This window comes from Pocillopora damicornis, chromosome 14, assembly GCF_964200805.1.
Source record: "Pocillopora damicornis chromosome 14, jaPocDami1.2, whole genome shotgun sequence".
NCBI lineage: Eukaryota > Metazoa > Cnidaria > Anthozoa > Scleractinia > Pocilloporidae > Pocillopora > Pocillopora damicornis.
Genome location: NC_142683.1, coordinates 7,959,759 through 7,980,000, shown reverse-complemented (window position 1 = coordinate 7,980,000; position 20,242 = coordinate 7,959,759). Strand labels below are relative to the sequence as shown.

Genomic DNA, 20,242 nt, shown 5'->3' with positions numbered 1-20,242 from the left:
CAAATATCTGGCTGATAACCGGAGTTTCGAGAGAGTAGTCGGAAAATGTCAAGCTTATTTTTGAAAGAACATTATCCAGCAAGTTCAGGGAGGTTTTCTTTCTGCCTAAAACTCCTCCTTTAACTTTTGCTCGTAATATGCCGATTCTAATGATAAACAAAATACCATTTGCAAACTATAAAAACAAAATTCTATGATCTGAATAAAAAAAGGGGAACTTAAAGTTGTTGCACCTCTTTCTGTGATTTTTCTTATCAGAAAAGTTTTGAATTTTATTGTTCTTGCAACTTTAAAATGAGAAACAAGATTTTTAGTATATGTTTGGATTTCTTAATGGGCCACGCTCACCATAGTGTGTCTGTGGCTCGATAGTAGAACATTGGAGCCCGGCATCCGAGGATCTGAGGTTCGATACGATTCCTCATGTGGTCTCAGAATTTTTTTTCTCTGCGGCGCGCTCGTGACAAGACGAAACACCTCTCTCTCTATTTCTTTACCGAGCTCAAAACTTACCCTATTTCTTATTCTATTTACAATATTTTTTAATTTTTCTAAGGCGGGAATTTGAAATGCAGGAATCCTCGCTCTATACGCGAAAGTGCCCACACTTCATTTGAGCTGCGTAATTTGACTCCACCTCTTTTGTTGTAGTTCCAAGGCTTTTAATTACCTAATAGAATTTGAATACAACCTGTAGGAATTTCAAATTAAGTGAGGTGAGGTAAAAATTAACCAACTAGAGCTCCGCTTAAGTTATTGGTATGTTCAAGATATTTAGATTACATGCTTTATATAATATTTTTTGTTGTCCAGCTTCTCATAATTTCATCAAAACTTCCGACTCTCTTTAAGTTCATAGCTTTCTTTTGCCATACATTACTATTTACATCTCTTTCAAACCGTCAGTCTTGGTTTCTTTTATATCTCAGATGACACGGTACTCCTGTTCTGTTGCCTTTTTTAAATTTTGCACCGGTAATTTCCAATTTAAGTAACAGTGGTGTATACAGTTACTCGTCCAGTGCTTCTATCTTGTCCATCATCAACAAAGAAGGACTGGCACCATTCAAGAGCATGGTGAGTAGTCCTCAACACGCAATTTACAGGAGATCAGGCGATGGTCCAACATTTGGTGGAGGACATGACAGCCACATCATCAATAATGCAAACAGTCACATTGGTTCATATACAAACTTTCATAACAGCTACTGCCTCATATCAAGTGGAGTACAAAACACGAAAACAGCCCTTGCTGGGTCTTACGGTCTCGCACTTAATGAGGTGGAGGTGGTTTATCTCACCTGAGTCACATGACAGAGAGAACAGATGATTAATGATGAAGTCGATTTTTTTTTCTGCCACAGAAGTGATTTGTATACAAGCAGTGAAGAATTTTTTAAAGCTCATTGATACAGGGTGATATGGATCATTCTTTGGTAGCTTTCTCGTAGTTAGCCATCGGAACTGTTATCTGATTTCCAGGAGAGACTGTGATGCTTATTTTAATAGGTGTAATGCAATACGGTTAACAGAATGACTTGAATTAAAACAAAACCCAAACAATTTGTTCGTAGTGCCATTCATTGATCAAGTTGAGTCACATATTGCTTTTCTTCTACTTTGCTATGCTCTGAAGATCTTCATCCTTAGCTTGTCGACTAAATGAACTTAACGACAAACTGATCCTAAAATGCTCCAGAACCAAGATAAAGAGGAGGGTCTCAATAGGGTGATCGTTTTCACGGCCAACGGTTAAAATTTTGTTCATTTTAAGCCTAACGATCAATTTCATTGCGTTGCAGTACAAATTTACCTTTTTACAGTCAATTCGTTTAACTCTTTATGGTTAAACTTTGTCATTATTTATGCCTATGAGCTAATTTTTTTGCGGTTTATGACTAACAGTTACTTGACCCATTAAGAATCTTAAGGAGGAATTGGTTTGTTTGAAAACGCTTTTCAAAAATGCATGTAAAACTGAGCAAATGACAAGCTCTTTTTAAAACCGGTTGGCATACATTTGCAAATAAACATAGCAGATTGCCTAAACACTTGAAGTTAGCAAGAAGTAAAAAATATTCAATGCTTAATGATTAGAAAATGAGAAGAGACGAGTGATACGTAATAGGTACCTACACAGGAGAACGGATAGGCTCTTTGAATCATTATTATAGCTCAAGTTTGACTGGATGAAGTAAGGGAACTTTCGCAACGTAAAGTGAGAGAAAAAATAAAAAATAAAAAAAGGAAGGCTGGTCAGTTTGATCGCCCTCACTTTCTTCATTCAGTGGTTGCCAACCTATAAGCTTTGCGGAAGCCATAAGACCAACTGGTTTTCCAACCTGCGAAGTCGTGTAATATTGCTGAGCGATTGCAAAGTTAGGAAATTCTGGATTTGTTGCTTCACCCGGCAGTAAAACAGTTAAGAATGCAAGAATGGAAAATTCTCAAGCAACTTCTAAAATCGAATAAGATGGGCTTTCCTATTTCTACAGTTGGCTACATTTGGCATAATTTGATAGGCTAAGTTGTAAGGAAAAGATGTTAAATTCACTCGACTGAGCGTATTTGATGATCGAAAAGGAAATTCTTTTATCTTTTTTAATCCAACATCGTGACTTGGTCATTATGGTGTAACTCTCGCCAGATTTACTTGACGGCCTTTGGCAACGTGCCAGAGAGGAAGGCAAAGGGTTTATACGTGTCACCTGATTAAGGCCAAAACTAACACGTGATGCGCCGTGAATTGTACAGAAAGGAGAGCGTGATTCGTGAGTGAGGCGTGATCTGCCCCCATGCAATATACATGACCCGCGGGTTTTTGTTCATTTCGCGAAAACCTCAAGATTTTCTCAAACCTCGCAAAAAAGGAAGAGAGCTTTGAAGTATAGTTGGCGTATCATGTTTTCAAAGTTGATACTATCCGCAGAACGGAAGTTGATCGAAATTTTGAATATTCAGCTAACTTTGCAGGAAGTTGAGTCGTAAAAGCTGAATCGTAGTCGATGGCTTCTACAATGTTTAGTGAGAAAATATAATTTAGTGTTAAAGTAAAGAGTTGTAAATAGGAACTATAATGTGGCAGTAAATAATTATGCGTTAGCATTAAATTATACGTGTTCAGTAAAGAAGATCGAAATACAAATAACACATCAATTTGGGGTTTCCTTCAGTCAGTGGTTTTTTTATTATCTGCATGTTACTTTCTGCCTACCAATAGCTTTGCTGCTACTTTCCTGCTGTGAAAAAAGAAGCTCCCGGACGAAATCTGAGTTATCTTACACCACTAAAATTTCTCTCTCGAGTACACGAAAATATCGCCAAACTGTAAGATAAAACTTACGCATGGTTTTCAAGCTTTACAGTTCGCAAGCTGACACTTTCTTCTTTTGCATCCTCTTATACTAATACACGAGGTTGCAAACTTGACTGCGTTACATATCACGCGTTACCAGCGAGAAGTGGTAAGTATATATTTTCTTTATTATATTGGATTTCGCTTCAGGCACTAAAACAAAACAGTCATCATTCAGTTTGCCATTCAGCGTTAGCCATCATCAAGGCTGTTGCTGAGGGAAGGCACCGACTGAGGATGGAATCCAAAGCAAATAAGAATTCGCACGTTCTTATGTTTGGCCTTTCATTCAACTTAATTCTGACATTAGGCTCACTTGGTTTCAGTTGCTATTCTCTGCATCGATTAGATTCGCGTCTGACAACACTTGAGCAAAATTCTCTGCTCAAAAACTCCCCGTACCATATTTCCAATCCTTTTTCTGGTGCGCCAGGATCTGCACAGTTTCGTCCAAGTAGATAACTAGAGAAAGAAACTGGTCGCGTCCAAAGAGCTGCTGAACGACCATCCATGTGCGGCAAATGTAGCAGTGTTTGCGAGAATTTGAATAGTCAACGCAGTGTAAGTTTTACTCTGTTATCCTTCCTTTTTTCACAAATCCTATTAAATCCTTTTATTAATCTTTTAAACGACCTACCAAATTCTGTGACTGGATTTAGAAGAAAAAGAATACCTCCAAAGAGAGCCTTCACCGTAAAATCCCGTTATAATTATTTACTCGCCATGTCATCCAGAGTTGTAGCAGTCGACAAAGTAGAAAGAATATGTCATTGATAATTCGTTTTAACGACGACGGAAGACGCTCCAATGTCCATTAAATCGCGGCAACTTCCTCAGTGTCTCATTCCTAATTGCTTCACCTTTCTCTTTTCGTTTAACTTAAAACTATTTGTTACATTCAGTACTGTTTTTTTAATCTGGTACACTGTTTTATAAGAGGGTCTTAATGGGGTGATGGCTCTTACGGCTAACGATTAAAATTTTGGTAATTTACGACTAACAACTTATTTCTTTACATTATGGTTTGCTTTTAGAGCTAAATAATTTTACGACATGTGATGTTAAACGTTGAAAGTATCTACGCTTATCGGCTAAATATTCTTGGGTAGTGGTCGATTGAATTAATTTATTTCCTTTCTTTTTTTTTCTTCAATCCATAGAATTGGACCGTGGAAAGAAATCAAATAACATCAATTTTCTACACACAATACCACTCAGTGATATCGGTAGTTTCAATAGTAGTAGTTTCGGTGATTAACTGAAACTGGATCTTGCTGTACCAAACTACATATTATAGACAAATGAATAAAGGGGTAAGTTTCTAAAGAAACTGTGGTGCTGCGTCGGTGGGAGAGTATAGCAGGTAATTTAGTGTAAACAACTGGGTTGAAAACGTAAATTAGCCACCGTAAAGGGTAAAAAAGCTGACGTTTCGAGCGTTAGCCCTTCGTCAATCGCTCTGACGAAGGGCTAACGCTCGAAACGTCAGCTTTTTTACCCTTTACGGTGGCCAATTTACGTTTTCAACCCAGTTGTTTACACTAAATTACTTACATATTATAGAATTGTTGTAAAGGGCAGCAAAAGCGAACTTCGAAAGAAGCATTCTCTCTGTTGTTTGGTTGGATGCAAATATTTTTCGACTTTCTCATACAAAATTTATTTCATTTTTAACGTTAATTTATTCATTTATTTTAATACCGTTTCACAAGGCGCTCCAGGTTCTCCCGGCTTATCTGGACGCACTAGTCCAGATATACCAAACTATAGCGGTAGAGGTCAGTTAGGTAAGTCGAGCAATGAATATCCATTAATTGTTGTTCTTGTTTTTTTTGTCGTTCTTAACCATATTTACTTGAAACTAATGCCTTTTCATTCCGCTGCTTTTACTTTTCAAAACGGTAATAACAGACCTTTATTTTTCAGAATTGCCACGCTTCATCTCAAAGCTTCCCCCCGCCATAACAGTGAAAGAGACACAAAATGTTCTGATACATTGTAAAGCAACTGGCTTCCCACAACCCGTGATCACGTGGTACAAAAATGGACACCTTAAAGAAAAGGAGAGGAAGTACTTTGGAGAAAGGAGTCTAAAATTAGAGAAAATTCAATTCCAGGACCGTGGTGTCTACACCTGTACAGCGGAAAATCTTATGGGCAGAGTAGAATTATCCGTTAACGTCAGCGTAAAAGGTCTGTCCAAGAGACTTAAAATCTCTTGCTGTCCTGTTATGTAGAGAATTCATTGCGAATTTTTAAAGGTCCGTATCCTGCTAGCTTATTATTTGCGCCTTGTAACAAATTTGAATTTATCGTAAAATTGTGCATCCAGGATGAGCGTAAAATTGCGAATAAATAGCTCGCCTTATAAACTTCAATCGATAGTCCCGTCAAAGTTTGATCTCTAGTGCTAATCTATATTTTGCTGAACGCTATTGGGATGTACTAGTACCATCAATAGTAGTACTACCTTGCATTTTGTCTCATTTTAACTTGGTTTACATTTTGTGTTGTAATATTCTTTTGGTAGTACCAGTGAAATTTATTACCGCCTACAAGACATGGGACACTGTGCTCCAATGTAACATCTTTGGTTTCCCTTCTCCTGTGGTAACATGGACAAGATCAGGCGAGCAGCTTCCAGTCAACAGACATTTTATTAACGGTTCCCAACTAACGATTCAAAACACAACAGAGGACGATGATGGCGCTTACGTTTGCCAGGGAACTAACCAAATGGCAAATGTCACGAGAGTGATATGGGTCGTCGTTAAAGTTGTTGGTAAGTTTGGAGTTAAAAAAACAAACAAACCAACTAATAGACAACCTTAAGTAAAACAACAGTGTCCAAAACATTCCAATCTAGAATTGCACTGATTAGTTTGTTTCTCTGTCTCTTAAGTGAATCCTTACATCGCATCCAGCCCTCCCAATGAAATTCAAGTCCAGCATGTTGGCGATACTGTAAAATTAAACTGTTAAGCCGGTGGCTCTCCTTTACCTAAAGTCACGTGGTTCAAAAATGGTCGAAGTGTTTTCTCAAGAGCTGCAGGTGACGGGAATGGATTGATAAAGAGTGAAATGGTCATTCATCGCTTCAAGGCAGGTGACTCGGGGATCTACACATGTCTATTTTACAACGGCAAGAATATGACAGCGGAGTCCAACACAAGTCTGAGTATGTTGGATTTCATTTTCTACAGTTACCTTATTCAATGTTTTTGCCATCTTATTATCCAGACTTCTATTAAACCATTTACCGGAAAATGTTTATCGCAAATGCAATCATTTTATTTCAGAGCTGGTAGCCCGTATTATCAATGATAAGTATGGAAGAAGGGCTTTGATATAAACTTTTTTACTTTCCAAAATTACAAATATTCTTAGGAAGGTCCACTCTACCTACCTCCCTCAGCCAGCACGGTTTTAATATCGTACATTAACGCAGAAACGAATCATAAACTACTGCATATTGTGACAGCCAGCATTTAAGTCCTCTTTTTTTTCTATTTTGGATGTCATACTTTCTATTTCAATTTCTAAGAGAGATCTAGAATCATCCATTTTCCATTCTTCAATTCTCTCTTTCTTTCTTTCTTTCTTTCTTTCTTTCTTTCTTTCTTTCTTTCTTTCTTTCTCTGTCACTCTTTTTCTTTGTTGTTTTTACTGTTGTTGTCTTTTTGTTTAATCATCATTACTTTTTCGTATATACATCTTAGCCCTCGTCAACTGTGGTGACCCGGGCGTTCTTTCAAACGGACGCAGGCATGGCGCACGGTACTGGACTGGTGAAGCTGTGTCCTTCGTTTGTGATCCAGAATATCACTTAACTGGTCCGGCAACAAGGGTGTGTTTAGCCTCTGGTAATTGGACAGGGGTACAACCTTCATGTAAGTACAGTATCGCCAAAAGCCACTAACATGATGTTACTTGTAAACGTTGGATACAAAAGACCAGAGAAAAATGCCAGGTGGAGTACCCGGCCAACCTCATAAGAATATATCTCAGCATACTGGAGTGGATCTGGCCTTACAAAAGTTTTCTTGATCTTGCTGAACAAATTTAACTCATGAGCACTGAAATTTTTTGCATGTGTACCCTTCTTTTTAAATAATCAGTCATCTTTCACAATGATTACGTTGAACGTTTGGGATTATTGTATCCTTAACGTTGAGTGAATGGTGCCGAAAGTCCGTTTCCGAGATGCTTAAGACCACTTTAATACAATGAGGGTAAGTACAAGGCTTCAGATATATTAATGATATATTTTTTGATTTTTCAATTCTTTCGGAAAATAACTAGATTTTCTTTACAAGAAGAGTCTTGCATTTAGCTTTATTTTCATAAAATTAGCAAATTAATTTTATTTGTAAGGACTAAAACCCAGCCAGCTAACAGTAATTGAGGTTATTTAAGATATATTCTGAAATCACTTTAATTTGTTAGAAACAATAATACTGAAAATATAGGGGCTTAAGCGTTTTTTTGGTTCCCCAGCTAACAACTGACACGCCCCCTTATTGCTGATGTTTTTATTTGTTTTGTTGCTGTGTGATTCTCCGTTATTTGTTTGTTGTTCATAAAGGTCGACGAATTTGCCAATCTTTGGAAAGTCCAGAACATGGTTTTATTCACGGGCAGCAGTTTTGGGAGGGAGAACATGTTTCATTTAGTTGTAGGTCTGCTTACTGGCTGGAGGGATCCTTAGAGCGGCGTTGCTTAAAGAATGGTACCTGGATTGGAAATCAACCCAAATGCATTCTGCTTGGTAGAGTTTAAGACATACGTTTTTATTGTTTAAAAAATTTCGACTTCGTACCGATGAAACGAGAATTTGTAATAAACTTGCTAAAGATGGTTGGAAAAAATATCGCTATTTTTTCACGTGTGTTGATAAGGCTTTACGCAGGGCTGGAAATCTTTGTACAACACCGTAGTTTACGTGATAAATACATTTTATTTATTATTTGAAGATAAGTAAACTTATTTACGTAACTTGTAAAAAGTGATAAAAGTGTGCTGTTGTCAAATGAAACGCGAAGGAGGTTAAGACAGGTTTCTATTATTTATTTTACAGAGTCGCTTCTTACTTTATCATTTCAAAAAAAATGTTCGAGGAAAATTGACCAATAGAAGCGACGTGCACCGTACAACTTTTCGAATAGATGTTTGCATAGTGGCTATCTCAATATTGACTTTGTCTCTCTCCTGGCCTACGTATACTACCACTGTAACTTCACCGTCGATTCAAAACAAAATCAAATTATATACTATCATTGTCACTTTCACCCTTACTGTCCATTGAGCCTAATAATGAGAACCCCTGCCCTTTATTTTTTTTTAAAGAAACCCTAGACTTTTAATACTAAAAATAAATCGTTGACCCTACTTGTTTCTATCCTCCTATTCGACCTGCCCCCCGTTTACTTAGGAATGACCAGTCTTTTTTTATGTCATAAATAAACTCCCCCACAACCTGTAGGAATTTATCATTAAGCAAGAGGGGAAGCAAGAATTAACCAACCGACACTCCGCTTTCAAGCTTCACCATACCTATATTTTGTAATGTTGCTAATTATAATATCTTTATGTTATATTGTTCGTGGGTCAACGTCCTTAATGCTATTTACATGAATCTCTTTAAACCCGACAGTTTTTTTTTATTTTTAGTTTATAGGATTCGATTATTATGTTCTCTTGCCTCAGATTATTTATTGCTTTACAATTTCCATGCTTCTGTTTACAAAGCATTTATATACCTTCTGTTTCTCTACATTGTTATTGTTTTATTTCCTGTTCAGGTTCTAGTGGTGGATACAGTTACTCGTCCAGTGCTTTTATATTTTCCCTCATCAACAAAGAAGGACTGGCACCATTCAAGAGCATGGTGAAAATTCCAAAATACGCAATTTACAAGGCACGAAGTTTTAGTCCAATATTTGGTGGAGGAAATGACATCCTCATCAGCGATAATGCCAACATTAATATTGATTCGTACACAAACTTTAATGGCAGGTACTACTCAGTGCCAAGTAGAGTACATAACCGTAGAACAATCCTTGCTGGGTCTTATTATTTCACGCCTGATGAAGTGGAGGTTTTTTTATCTTGTATGAGTCACGTGTCATAGAGACCGCTTGATAAGTAACCGCCTAAAACAACATTTTTAAGTATTAAGCTAGGTAGCAAAACTTTTTTCCTGTAAAAAGAAAAAAAATGATAAAGGGTTGGTTCTATGCCTTATGGAAAACTAAGATTGTTAATCATTCCTTATTCATAAGGAACTCAATGAAAGTATGCTATTGATTCAAACTTTGCAGATAGTTGAAAAAGTGTAAAGTAATTTGCAAAAGGGTGCAGATTGATTTCAATGAGGAGAGGGTAACATGTGCTGCATATGAACCTGAACTGCAAACGCGTGATTCGATCATAAAGTGCAACTCTAAAACAATAGAGTAATTGTTCATGGGCAATGATATGTTTTGGGATCGACTTAGAGTCATTTTAGCCCGAACCGCTGAGTGAGAGTTAAAATGACTTTTACACAGATTTATGCCCAAGAAGATTATCTCTTTTACTTTTACTATCACTTTGGAGGGCATTTAGAAAATGACACTGAAAAAAGTGACAACAAAAAAGGTTGAAAACTTATCGCAAATGTAGAAAGACATTACACTGTACCTGTCATTTTGTAGTAATCACTTAGTGTATCAGGAGTAACTTTTAGGACAACTCCAATATTTCTTATGTTGACGAAAGAGCATGATTTGGTTAATATAAAGTAAGTTTTAAGTAGGAATTCCGATTCGATTTAGCTCTAACTCATTACTGAATTGTGCTTCAGAGTAGAAAAGCAGACTAAATTACGAAAAAAATTATTTATCTAGGGTTTCCTCTATTTTATGTGCTAAATGGTATTATCTGACAAACAAAGACAGGCTCACACTTCCCTTTTGCAAAAATAAGTTTTACCAAGAGTCTATTCTCCCAAACTGCTAAAATCTCCCCCTCCATAACGCATAAAAGTCGCCAATCCACAAAATATAACTCCTTAACAACTTTCCTCATACTTCAAGACATGCAAGCTGTTACTGTACCTTATTCAAGCTATAACATGCTCGATGTTGGTCTTACGCCAAGACCAAACCAAGCACGTGACCAGGAGCCTGACCTAAACACTTAATAGATCGCTGCCATCATTGATACCAACAGAAGCACGTTATTAGGTTATATGCTTCTGACACCAAGCAAAAGTCTTGCTTTATGAAACTGTGTACAAGAACATTACGATAACCATGGTAACTGCTCTCTCTCTCGCTCCCTTCAAATGACTGAGGAAATAACACCTAAAGAATATGCAATGCGCTCAAACACGAAATCAAATAACGTCAATTTTCTTCCCGCAATATCACTCACTGATATCAGTGGTTTCATCAGTGATAGTCGCGATGATAGATCAACTTAAACTTGATGTTGCTGTAACAAACTATTACTATAGCATTGTTGTAAAGAGCAGCAAAAACGTACTTCAAAAGAAGTTTTCTCTCTGTTGCTTACTTAGATGTAAGTTTTTTTCGACTTTCTCATTCAAAATTCATTATGTGTTCATATCAATTCATTCATTTATTTTAATAACGCTTTGTAGGACCTCAAGGCCCACCAGATCCTCCCGGTATACTTGGACGCACTGGTTCCCAGGACCCTCCTGGATCCCGCACTACGAAGGGGAAGAAAGGGACTTAGGGGTGTGCAGGGTCGCCAGGGAAAACGCGGCATGAGAGGAACTCCTGGAAAATCAGCACAAAAGAGAAAAAACCGCAAATGATCCCGATTAAAAAATAAGGAATGGCTTGGATGTGGGAATGGTGAGGATAGGGAACTGGGGTGAATTGCTGGTTTTCACGTGACGTCACTAAATTTCAGACTTCAGAACTATTGATCCTCCTGAGATTTTACTTTCATGATGTATTAGAGCAGCTAAAAACTAATATTCAGACAAATTTTCACTCCAAATGGGTTCTTGGTTTAGTGATAGACTACTCTTGAATTTCTAAGCTTTTGCGTGACGTGGCCTTTACATGACGAGCGAGAGAGCTGTTATGTTGGTTTAAAAGGTGACTTATTTAGGGAAATTCAGCTATCTGAACAGTTCTTGTATTAGAATAAAGTATTATTGTTACGTTTATGAGTTCTTAGAGAGATAAATTCACGCTTTTGTAGCAAAACTCAGTGACAGATGTTTCTGCTGGTTTCCGGCCGCCATGTTGGTGCCCATCAAGGTGGGCACCAGCATGGCGGCTCCATACAAATCTCTATAAATTTGGGAAAAACGTTTCTCCTCATATCTTCCGTAAGAAAAATTGCTGTGACATGAATCTTGGCGAGAGTCTTTACATATCTAGCTTCTTTCTATTTCCAGATTCTAGACTAAATCGATTGAACGGTTTTTATTTTTTATTTTGATCTATTTTGAATGGTGTGACACTGAAAACCAGCAATAGCAATTATTTTTATAAAATTATCTTAAATTATGGCTTACAACTGGCTTCTTTTTGTAACTTTTTTCATGCTACGATGCTACGAATGGCACCTTCATAAACGAAACTAGAATTCTCTTTACTATATATCTTAAAATTATGAGCGAGATTCTTTTCGAAAACACAATAACGCTACATATTCTTGCTTAACTAGCTACACGTTGGTATGCCGGCGTGGTATACCGTTCTATCTTTAAATCAAATTGTATCAGTCCATTGACGTCACCCGGCTGGCAACAACAGCAACGATGTCAGTAAAAACAACAACAAGAACGTAGTGTTTTAGACGAATAAGTTTCCACCCAACATGCAGCTCTGTTTGTTTTTGTTGTACCTAACTCCAAACTAAAATTCATCCATTAAGCAACTATTACAGAAGACGCTTTCATCTGAGTAGTACTGCAACGCTCCACCGCTCTCAAAAACACCTTGTGAGTAGCACTGGAATTTTCGTCCACATTTTGGACAAAAATTGCTTCTGTGATTTTTCCTTGGCCATACTTTTGCTTTAATTCCTCGGCAATGGCTAGTTGGGGATTCTGAGAAGTCATTGGTTCCAGGCTATGATAATGAAGCCCAGCTTCATGGCCAAGTAAGGCCATATCTCCAGTGGCTTGCGCTTCGTTTTGACAATCAGCGGGACAGATAACTTTCAATTCCGTCTCTCCTAAGCTTGAAACTATCGCCACCGGGATTTGGAGCACGTTGATGAGGACCCATTAAGCAATCCAGTCACCCCATTCACCTTCCATAGCCATTCTTCGCAGATAAATGTCCCATGCCCCGAGATTGATAAATTCACTGAGATGAGTTCCATCTGGGGTGGCTGGATTACTTCTGAGATACTTCACCAGGTCAGAGCGTAGTTTTTTGGCACTCTGAGATGCTCTTGCAAAGTAGCTGGTCATGCATTGCATGAAACAAACAATTGCCATCTTCGGGGGTTGGGGGCTGGCGATAAGCAAGTCCTGCATTTCCCACTTCTATATCCAACCGGTTTTTTGGGAACTCTCTGTTGTCAGAAGCTTGCTGGCAGTCTGCCATCCACCGGAAAACTTTGGGTAAATCGTTTTCAGCGCTCAAAGCTGACGCAAGATTTAATAAATCGCTCACCATTTCATCTCGAGGCTCTCCGTTGAGAGTAAGGCCGGAATGGTTGCCTCTCGACAATAATATGTGGTTTGCAAAAAGACATGTGAATACACCACAGTCGGTATCATTCTTTTGCTTGGGACATTGAGGTGTGGACTCGTCCCAATTATTTTCCTGGAAGAGAGTTTTATCCTCATCAGAAAGCCACTGAAGTTCGTTTCTAATAAATCCTTCTTTGATGATATTAAAAATTGTTCGGTACGTTGCTGTAGTGCATCTAGCGGAATCGTAAATGTAAAGGCATAAATTAAGAACACTTATAAGGACCAGCAGCCAGTGGTTCTCAGTAGGAAGGAGTACTGGAACCATTAGTTGTTCATACTTCCACAGAGCGTTGTTGCCTATATGTTTGGAGTATGTAGATGTTTCGACCGGTCGATGCAATGAAGGATAAAAGTAGGAACTTGCTAATCCCCAGTTCCCTCCTCCAAATGCTCGATTATTTCTCAAAAAGTCAAAATACAAGTTAACAAACTAAGCTTCTAACAAACTGGCGTTGTCTGTTCTTGCTCGCTTCGCTGGTGGGCCTGGAGAATCGGCTTCATGGCCTATGCAATTATCATTTCGTCTTCCACTGTCACTCTTTGCCTTTTGCTGCCAGTCATTTTCTGCTTCTTTGGTTACTGAGGTAACATCATCTACTTTAAACCACCTAGTTTTGTTCTTAAGTGTCACGGGATCACTGTAGCTGATAAAGAACTTGTGTATAGAATGATTAGCCTCAAGGATCACCCCTTCACAGGTGTTCTTTAGCAAGTTTTTCTTTCCCTAAACTAATTTCTTTGAGATAGGGACTCGAATCAAAACGGTTTCTCCCTTGTAATAGAGTGAAGGTGGATTTCGCCTTAACTCCCGCTTTGCCATATACTGCGAAGCCTTATTAGACGCATCCAGAGCTTTCTGCATGATAGAGTTGCGTTCTATTAATAGCTCTGTTAGTTCTTCCGTCTTGCATTCATTCATTTCGATACCATTGCTGTTTTCTTCTGGAACTTCATATTCCTTCTTTCCCCCAAGAAACAGTTTATTCCGATACCTATTGGGCTTTCTATCGAAGTACACTTCAAATGGAGAAAGCTGTCCAAGAGAACGATGCGGTGATTCATTGTAGAGTTGCTGGTACTGTTGCAGATACTCCACCCAGTTGAGATCGCCATTGTTGTTGTTAATTAAATCAAACTTTATTTTTTTCCTTCCACGTTCTGTGTGAGCGCTCGTCTTTTCCTTGGGTCTGGGGACTACATGCGGAGATTTTAATTATGCGAACGTTAAGCGTTTCACAAACAGTCTTTACTACTCCCTTAAATTCTGGAATTCGCTTTGCAAAATTTCTGGAGGGCCGTGTTCGATGTAAATGTCTAAAAGATGTTCCGCCACTTCACTAGTCTCTTTTGTTTGAAGAGGACGTAAGAAAAAAAATCTGCTGAAAATGTCAATAACAGACATGTATTTATAAGTATCAACGTCCATCGTAGCCGACATGCTAACCATGCCTACAAGATCCACTTGATGTCTTTCTTGTACTTTTGATGCCCTGATTGGCTGGAGAGGCGCCTTATTTTGAAAAAGGGGCCTAACTTTTTGCTTCTGCTTCATTGAATTTAGACTGTGTTGGATGATTCGACGTGATAACCCACGGTAAACTTGAGACATTTGTTTGCTCAATTTTTTAGCCCCTTCCCCTTTCGTTTCGTAGTACGTACTATCCAAAAGCTAAGAAACATTCGACTTTTTCACCACAATGCAGTTAGTTACCTTTTCGACTATTCGTTTCTTCGGCTGTCCAACTGTCGGATCGTAGATTTCTTTCACGGCATAGATTTCGCTTCGTAACTTCCGATAAACCCGTTACCTTAACCCTTTGTCACCTTTCTTAGGCCAAGTTGTTGTTTTGTTGGTTCGCGTCCCGTCTCTGTTGTCTTTCGTGTAAGATGAGTGAGACGAGTGTTGTCTTTCTTACACGAAAGACAACAAAGACACCCAATGCAAACGTTGGTTCTTATACCTTGCTTTATCTTTACTATCTTTACATACTTCTAAAAACTAAATAAAAATTTCATTGCCCTTAGAAATTAAAAGTCTTGTTCAGCTCTCTTCGTAAAAATTGTACCCAGAGTAGCAGAAAATTGTTTTCTTCCTAACATTCTTGGGTGGTCGGCCGACTGACCATGACCAACAAAACATGCCGACAAAAGAACAATTGCCCGCTCAATGGTAACTGCCTTCAATCTTCAGTCGTTTATCAAGCTACCGTCACACGGAATGACAACAACACCTCTGAAACATACATTGGACTCACAGAAACCGACTTCAAAACAAGACACAGAAATCACACCGCATCATTCCGCCACGCCAAGCACAAAAACTCTACCGAACTTAGCAAACACATCTGGACACTCAAGAACGACAACATTGACTATTCTATTTCATGGCGCGTCTTATCATCTAAGTCTCCCTACAACAGCTCCAGTAAAAGATGCAACCTCTGCCTAAAAGAAAAATTCCTGATAATTTACCGACCCGACCTCTCATCACTAAATAAGCGTAACGAACTCGTATCTTCATGCCGACACAGAAACAAAGCGTTGCTACGCAACGGCTGAACTTTAAAGTTTTTAAGTTTACCGCGTATTATGTAAATTTTCCTAGTATATACATTTGCCTTTCTCAGGGGCCTTAACATGCAATTGTTACAGAGTCGTAATTGGTTAATTGTGTGACGTAGTAAAATGCGTGTTGCTTAATTAAATCCTGAGCAAAATCTCTCGTAAACGATTAGTGTTTCTAATTGGTTAAGAGTTTTAAAACCTTTATTACGTGTTTTAAACAATTTATGTACCCAAAACTTTATAAAGGCCTTCGCGTAAAAGCTTTATCCAGTTCTTTTGTTTAGTCTATACGGCTGAATGGAGTTATATATATATATATATATATATGTATATATATATATATATATATATATATATATCTGACATCTGACCATATATAATTATATATAGGTGAAAACATCGAGCACTCTCAACGTGCATTTTTAACCTTCCTCTGATATGTAAGTCCATGCTATTCCTTATTTTTTTGGTCGGGATCATTTGCGGTCCCCATCGGGGATCATTTCCAGTCCGGGATCATTTGCTGTCCAATTTGGGGATCATTTGCGGTCCGGGATCATTTGCGGTCTTGGGATCATTTGCGGACCCGTACAGATCAGAAAACCGTAGCTGGCGTAGTCAGGTTCCTAAAGGAGGGAAGATTGGAGGGGAGAGGGGGTGAATAGGACAAAGGAAACACTCAGTTTTCTTTAGTCCACCCCCCCCCCTCTTGCCCCTGTTAAATTCAACGAGTATTTGCTATTTTTCTTCTGATCAACTCGTTGGAGCAGAAAAAATGATCCTTAACTTTATAGTTCGAGCATGCTTACGAAAAAGAACAAAACCATAATATTTCAATAACTCAACCATATTGGGGAGGGGAAGCTAAGTCACATCCAATGAAGCTAAGTCCAATCTCCCAGACCTGAACACCCCCCGTTATACTCTGTCAACGAAGACTGATTACCCCTCCGCCCCCCTGAAAACCATCTGATCCCCCTCGAAATCTTCCGACCCCCCCAGATGATAGATGACTGTTGCTTAATGTAATGAATTCGAGGATTTCGAGAGCTTAATATTCAAAAGCATGACAAGGCTGAGGTTTCGTGCAGTTACATCATTTTATCATATAAAGTACGGCGTTATACAAGGATTTCCAGCCTTGAGAAAAGCCGTAACAACACACGTAGAAAAATATCGTAATTTTTACGTGTGTTTAATATCGCCAATGAGCTGCTGACATGTCATTCGCTTTTCGCGTCACTCGGTCATGTTGATGAATGAACGGCGAAGCCTTCGCTATTCTCAATCCAAGGTCGTTTGTCGGAATTTCTTTCAGATTATGGCTGCGAAAACACTGAAAAATCTGCATCGCTTACAGACAGTGGCGTTTGAACTTTCTTAGAAGGGGAAGAAAACCAAAACATGGAAAGAAAAGCCGAAAGTTACATATTCAGTGGTTCTGGTAATGGCATTTCTCGCGACTGAGAAGGAAAATCAACAACTGGAAGATTTGCCACAGGCCAATTCTGGCCGTGTAGCTGTTTTTCTGTCGGAAAGGAAAAAGTCAATATCTGAGAATTTTGCATATTGAAAATTACGCTCATTGTTTTTGTCATGATTCGACGCATTTTTCAGCCTTAGCGCCAACGCACTTTATGATTTTATGCGGGGATTATCGATCCTTTTATTTTCATTCATTAGTAAAATTGACATTTCTAGTCAGTTTCGTCTGGTTCATTTTCGCGATGAACATGTGATTAAAATCCGTTTCGATCGTGTTTGAGATCCTAGAACATTATAATAATAATAGCTTTAATGTATTTTCTAGTTTTACAGCAATGTAGAAAGTCACTTTTTGTTACACTCAAGCATCTGAGTCAATGCCAGACCTGATATGACCCGCTTCTTTCAATTCAACTTTCGAACCGCTTACATATAGACCAAGAACTCTTGCTTGTCATAATGGCGTAACGGAAATTATGATGCGAGCGTACATCCTTTGATCCTTCTAGAAAATCGCAGGAAGGACATTTCTTAATAGGCTAAACTAATTGTTTTCAAAAGGTAGTTTTTTCAACGCAGCACCGTGACACCGTTCAGCACCTCTGAAGCATGCGACGTTTTCATCCCCTCGCGTTTCAAGACAATAGGTATTGAACCTTCGTTAATTTTTGCTCCTCCTTATTTATGAACGATTGAGACCAAAATTCAAATTAATAGTTTCGTGAAAACTTTCAGATGTATCTTCGGTAGAAAAATCTAATTGCTAAATCTGCAATTGGTGAAAAATTTTCTCGCCGAGAGATAACAACGAGAAAGTCTGACATTTCAATTCCTGAACATCTGTACTTAGATTCGCTCACAAAGTCTCCATGTCGTGGTTCATTTTGAATCTAGCGGAAAGTCTGTGTCTCCATCTAATGGAAAAGTTTACCTCTTCTGCTTTTCATTGCGATAATGGACAGAATGAGAGGTGCGTTCTTCTTTCACAACAGTCTGATCATTTGGAAGATTTTAACAAGTTCGATTCACAAGACACAATTTTTCAGGAGTACGATCCACCATCCCTGGGTGACTATAACAACATGGATTGGAAAAGATCTCGACAAAATGGTGGATTTCACTTTGGAAGGCTATGAAATGTGTCGTTCTTATCCAAATTCTCGGAGGTTTAGCCGTTGGCTTATTTGCAATTGGAATTGTAGTATTGGAATTGAATTCCGTTGATCTGTGTTTCGAGCTGCAACATCAAAACTGGACCTCAGTTCCGAAGAAGATTTTAAAACATAATTGTCACTGCGGACACCATTAGGTCATTTCCATCGCAGTTATGGTCGATTCTTTTAATGATAACAATGTTTGGTTGGCCATTTGTGAAGAGACTCAATCTTTTATTTATCAGTTTGATTGCTTCATTTGTAGATATGACTTACCGACTTTATTTTCACATTTTCGGGACATATACAACATCATGGAGGTCCGTACCTTTGAATACTCTTTTTCTTCTCGTAACCGTCACGAACTCCATTTTGGTCGCAAGAGCAATTGTCAACAACAGAGAATTAGAAGGACTATCGAAAATACGGAAAACTGTAGAGATTACACTGATCCTGTGTGGTCAATTTTTATTTGCTATGATTTTGGCCTATACACTGGTCTACCTTATTATTACATTTTACGACAGTAAAGACGATACTTACAGAGTAGTAATAACCTGCGCTTTCCCTTTATCAGCAGTTCTCCCTAAAGCAATACTGCGGCTAGTTTTGCAGCGGATTAGTTTTCTTCATCCTGGGAGGTCATATATATTGCTCAGTACTCTTTACAACGGATGCACGATAGTCTTCCGCGTGATGCAGGCTGAACTTGGTAACCGGAAACTCTTTATTCTGATGAGTTGTTTGCATGGCTGTGTTCATTTACTCGAAAGGTTAACTATCCTTTTGCGAGATTACCTTTGGTTCTTTATTTTGAATAAGCTTCAAAGAGACTCTTGTGCTCAGGAAGTATTGAGTACAGGTGCAATTGGCTTCCGCACCCCAAGAAGCATGCGCCTTGTGGCAGACATGAGCATTCAGATGATTCTTGGAGAATTGACTGCATTGGTAACAGCGGTCGGCTACATACAATAATATAATAATAATATACAGTATTTATAGACCGCTAATTCCCAATGGTCTAAAAGCGCTTTACATAATAAAAATAACAAAATCCTAAACCTACAAAACTACATTGTCATTCTATAAAAATTCCCAATGGTCCAAAAGCGCTTTACATAATAAAAATAAGAACAAAATCCTAAACCTACAAAACTACAAAACTAAATTGTCATCCTATAAAAACATCATCATTCTATACAACATCATAACCAATTTTAAAAACCCACGTCTTGAGCTTAGATTAAAAAGACGAAAGGGAATTACAAGATCTAAGTTCGAATGGAAGTGCATTCCAAACAGAAGGTGCGGCAATAGTAAAAGACCGGCCACCATAAGTTTTAAGATTAAATTTAGATGTATAAAGTAAAAATTGATTGGAGGATCTAAGAAGTCTACCAGGTTTATAAGGCTTGATGAGATCAGGGATATAGCTAGGTACAGCACCACGAAGCGCCTTAAATGTAATTACTGCAATTTTGAAAGTTATTCTTTGTTCAATTGGTAGCCAATGAAGTTGAATAAGCAACGGCGTAACATGCTCATATCTACTAGTAAGGTGAATAAGCCTAGCAGCACTATTTAGGACACTCTGTAAACGTTTCAAGATACATTTAGGCTGACCGTAGAGCAGTGAGTTACAATAGTCGATCCTTGCAGTAACAAAGGCATGAATTAGAGTTTTACATGTATCGTAAGAAAGAAACTTGCGAATCTTAAAAATATTGCCTAAATGAAAAAACGAAGACTTGCAAACAGCAGTAACGTGCGGCAACATCGATAGAGAGTTATTAAAAATAACTCCAATATTTTTAGCAGTAGTTGAACAGTCAACAGTGTCAGAGGCAATCACCAGGTTTGTTAACGCAGGACGTGGGCGATAGGAGGATGAAAAAACTATAATTTCAGTCTTCCCACTGTTCAGCTTCAGCTTGTTATTTAACATCCAAA

At 38.3% G+C, this 20,242-nt stretch overlaps 1 protein-coding gene and 1 pseudogene across 1 annotated transcript in view; one reads left to right on the top strand and one right to left on the bottom strand.

Moving 5' to 3' along the window:
- The window catches only part of LOC113675089 (protein sax-3), a 16,515-nt gene extending 8,381 nt beyond the window's left edge, over positions 1 to 8,134 (top strand). Inside the window, 6 exon segments of the mRNA XM_089193866.1 lie at positions 5,068 to 5,142; positions 5,282 to 5,548; positions 5,886 to 6,137; positions 6,258 to 6,533; positions 7,075 to 7,245; positions 7,941 to 8,134. Of these exon segments, the coding sequence (XP_089049992.1) occupies positions 5,068 to 5,142; positions 5,282 to 5,548; positions 5,886 to 6,137; positions 6,258 to 6,533; positions 7,075 to 7,245; positions 7,941 to 8,134 (1,235 nt within the window).
- Positions 8,135 to 12,237: 4,103 nt separating this feature from the next.
- Positions 12,238 to 18,663, bottom strand: LOC113667300 (uncharacterized; annotated as a pseudogene).
- Between the last annotated feature and the right edge of the window lie 1,579 nt (positions 18,664 to 20,242).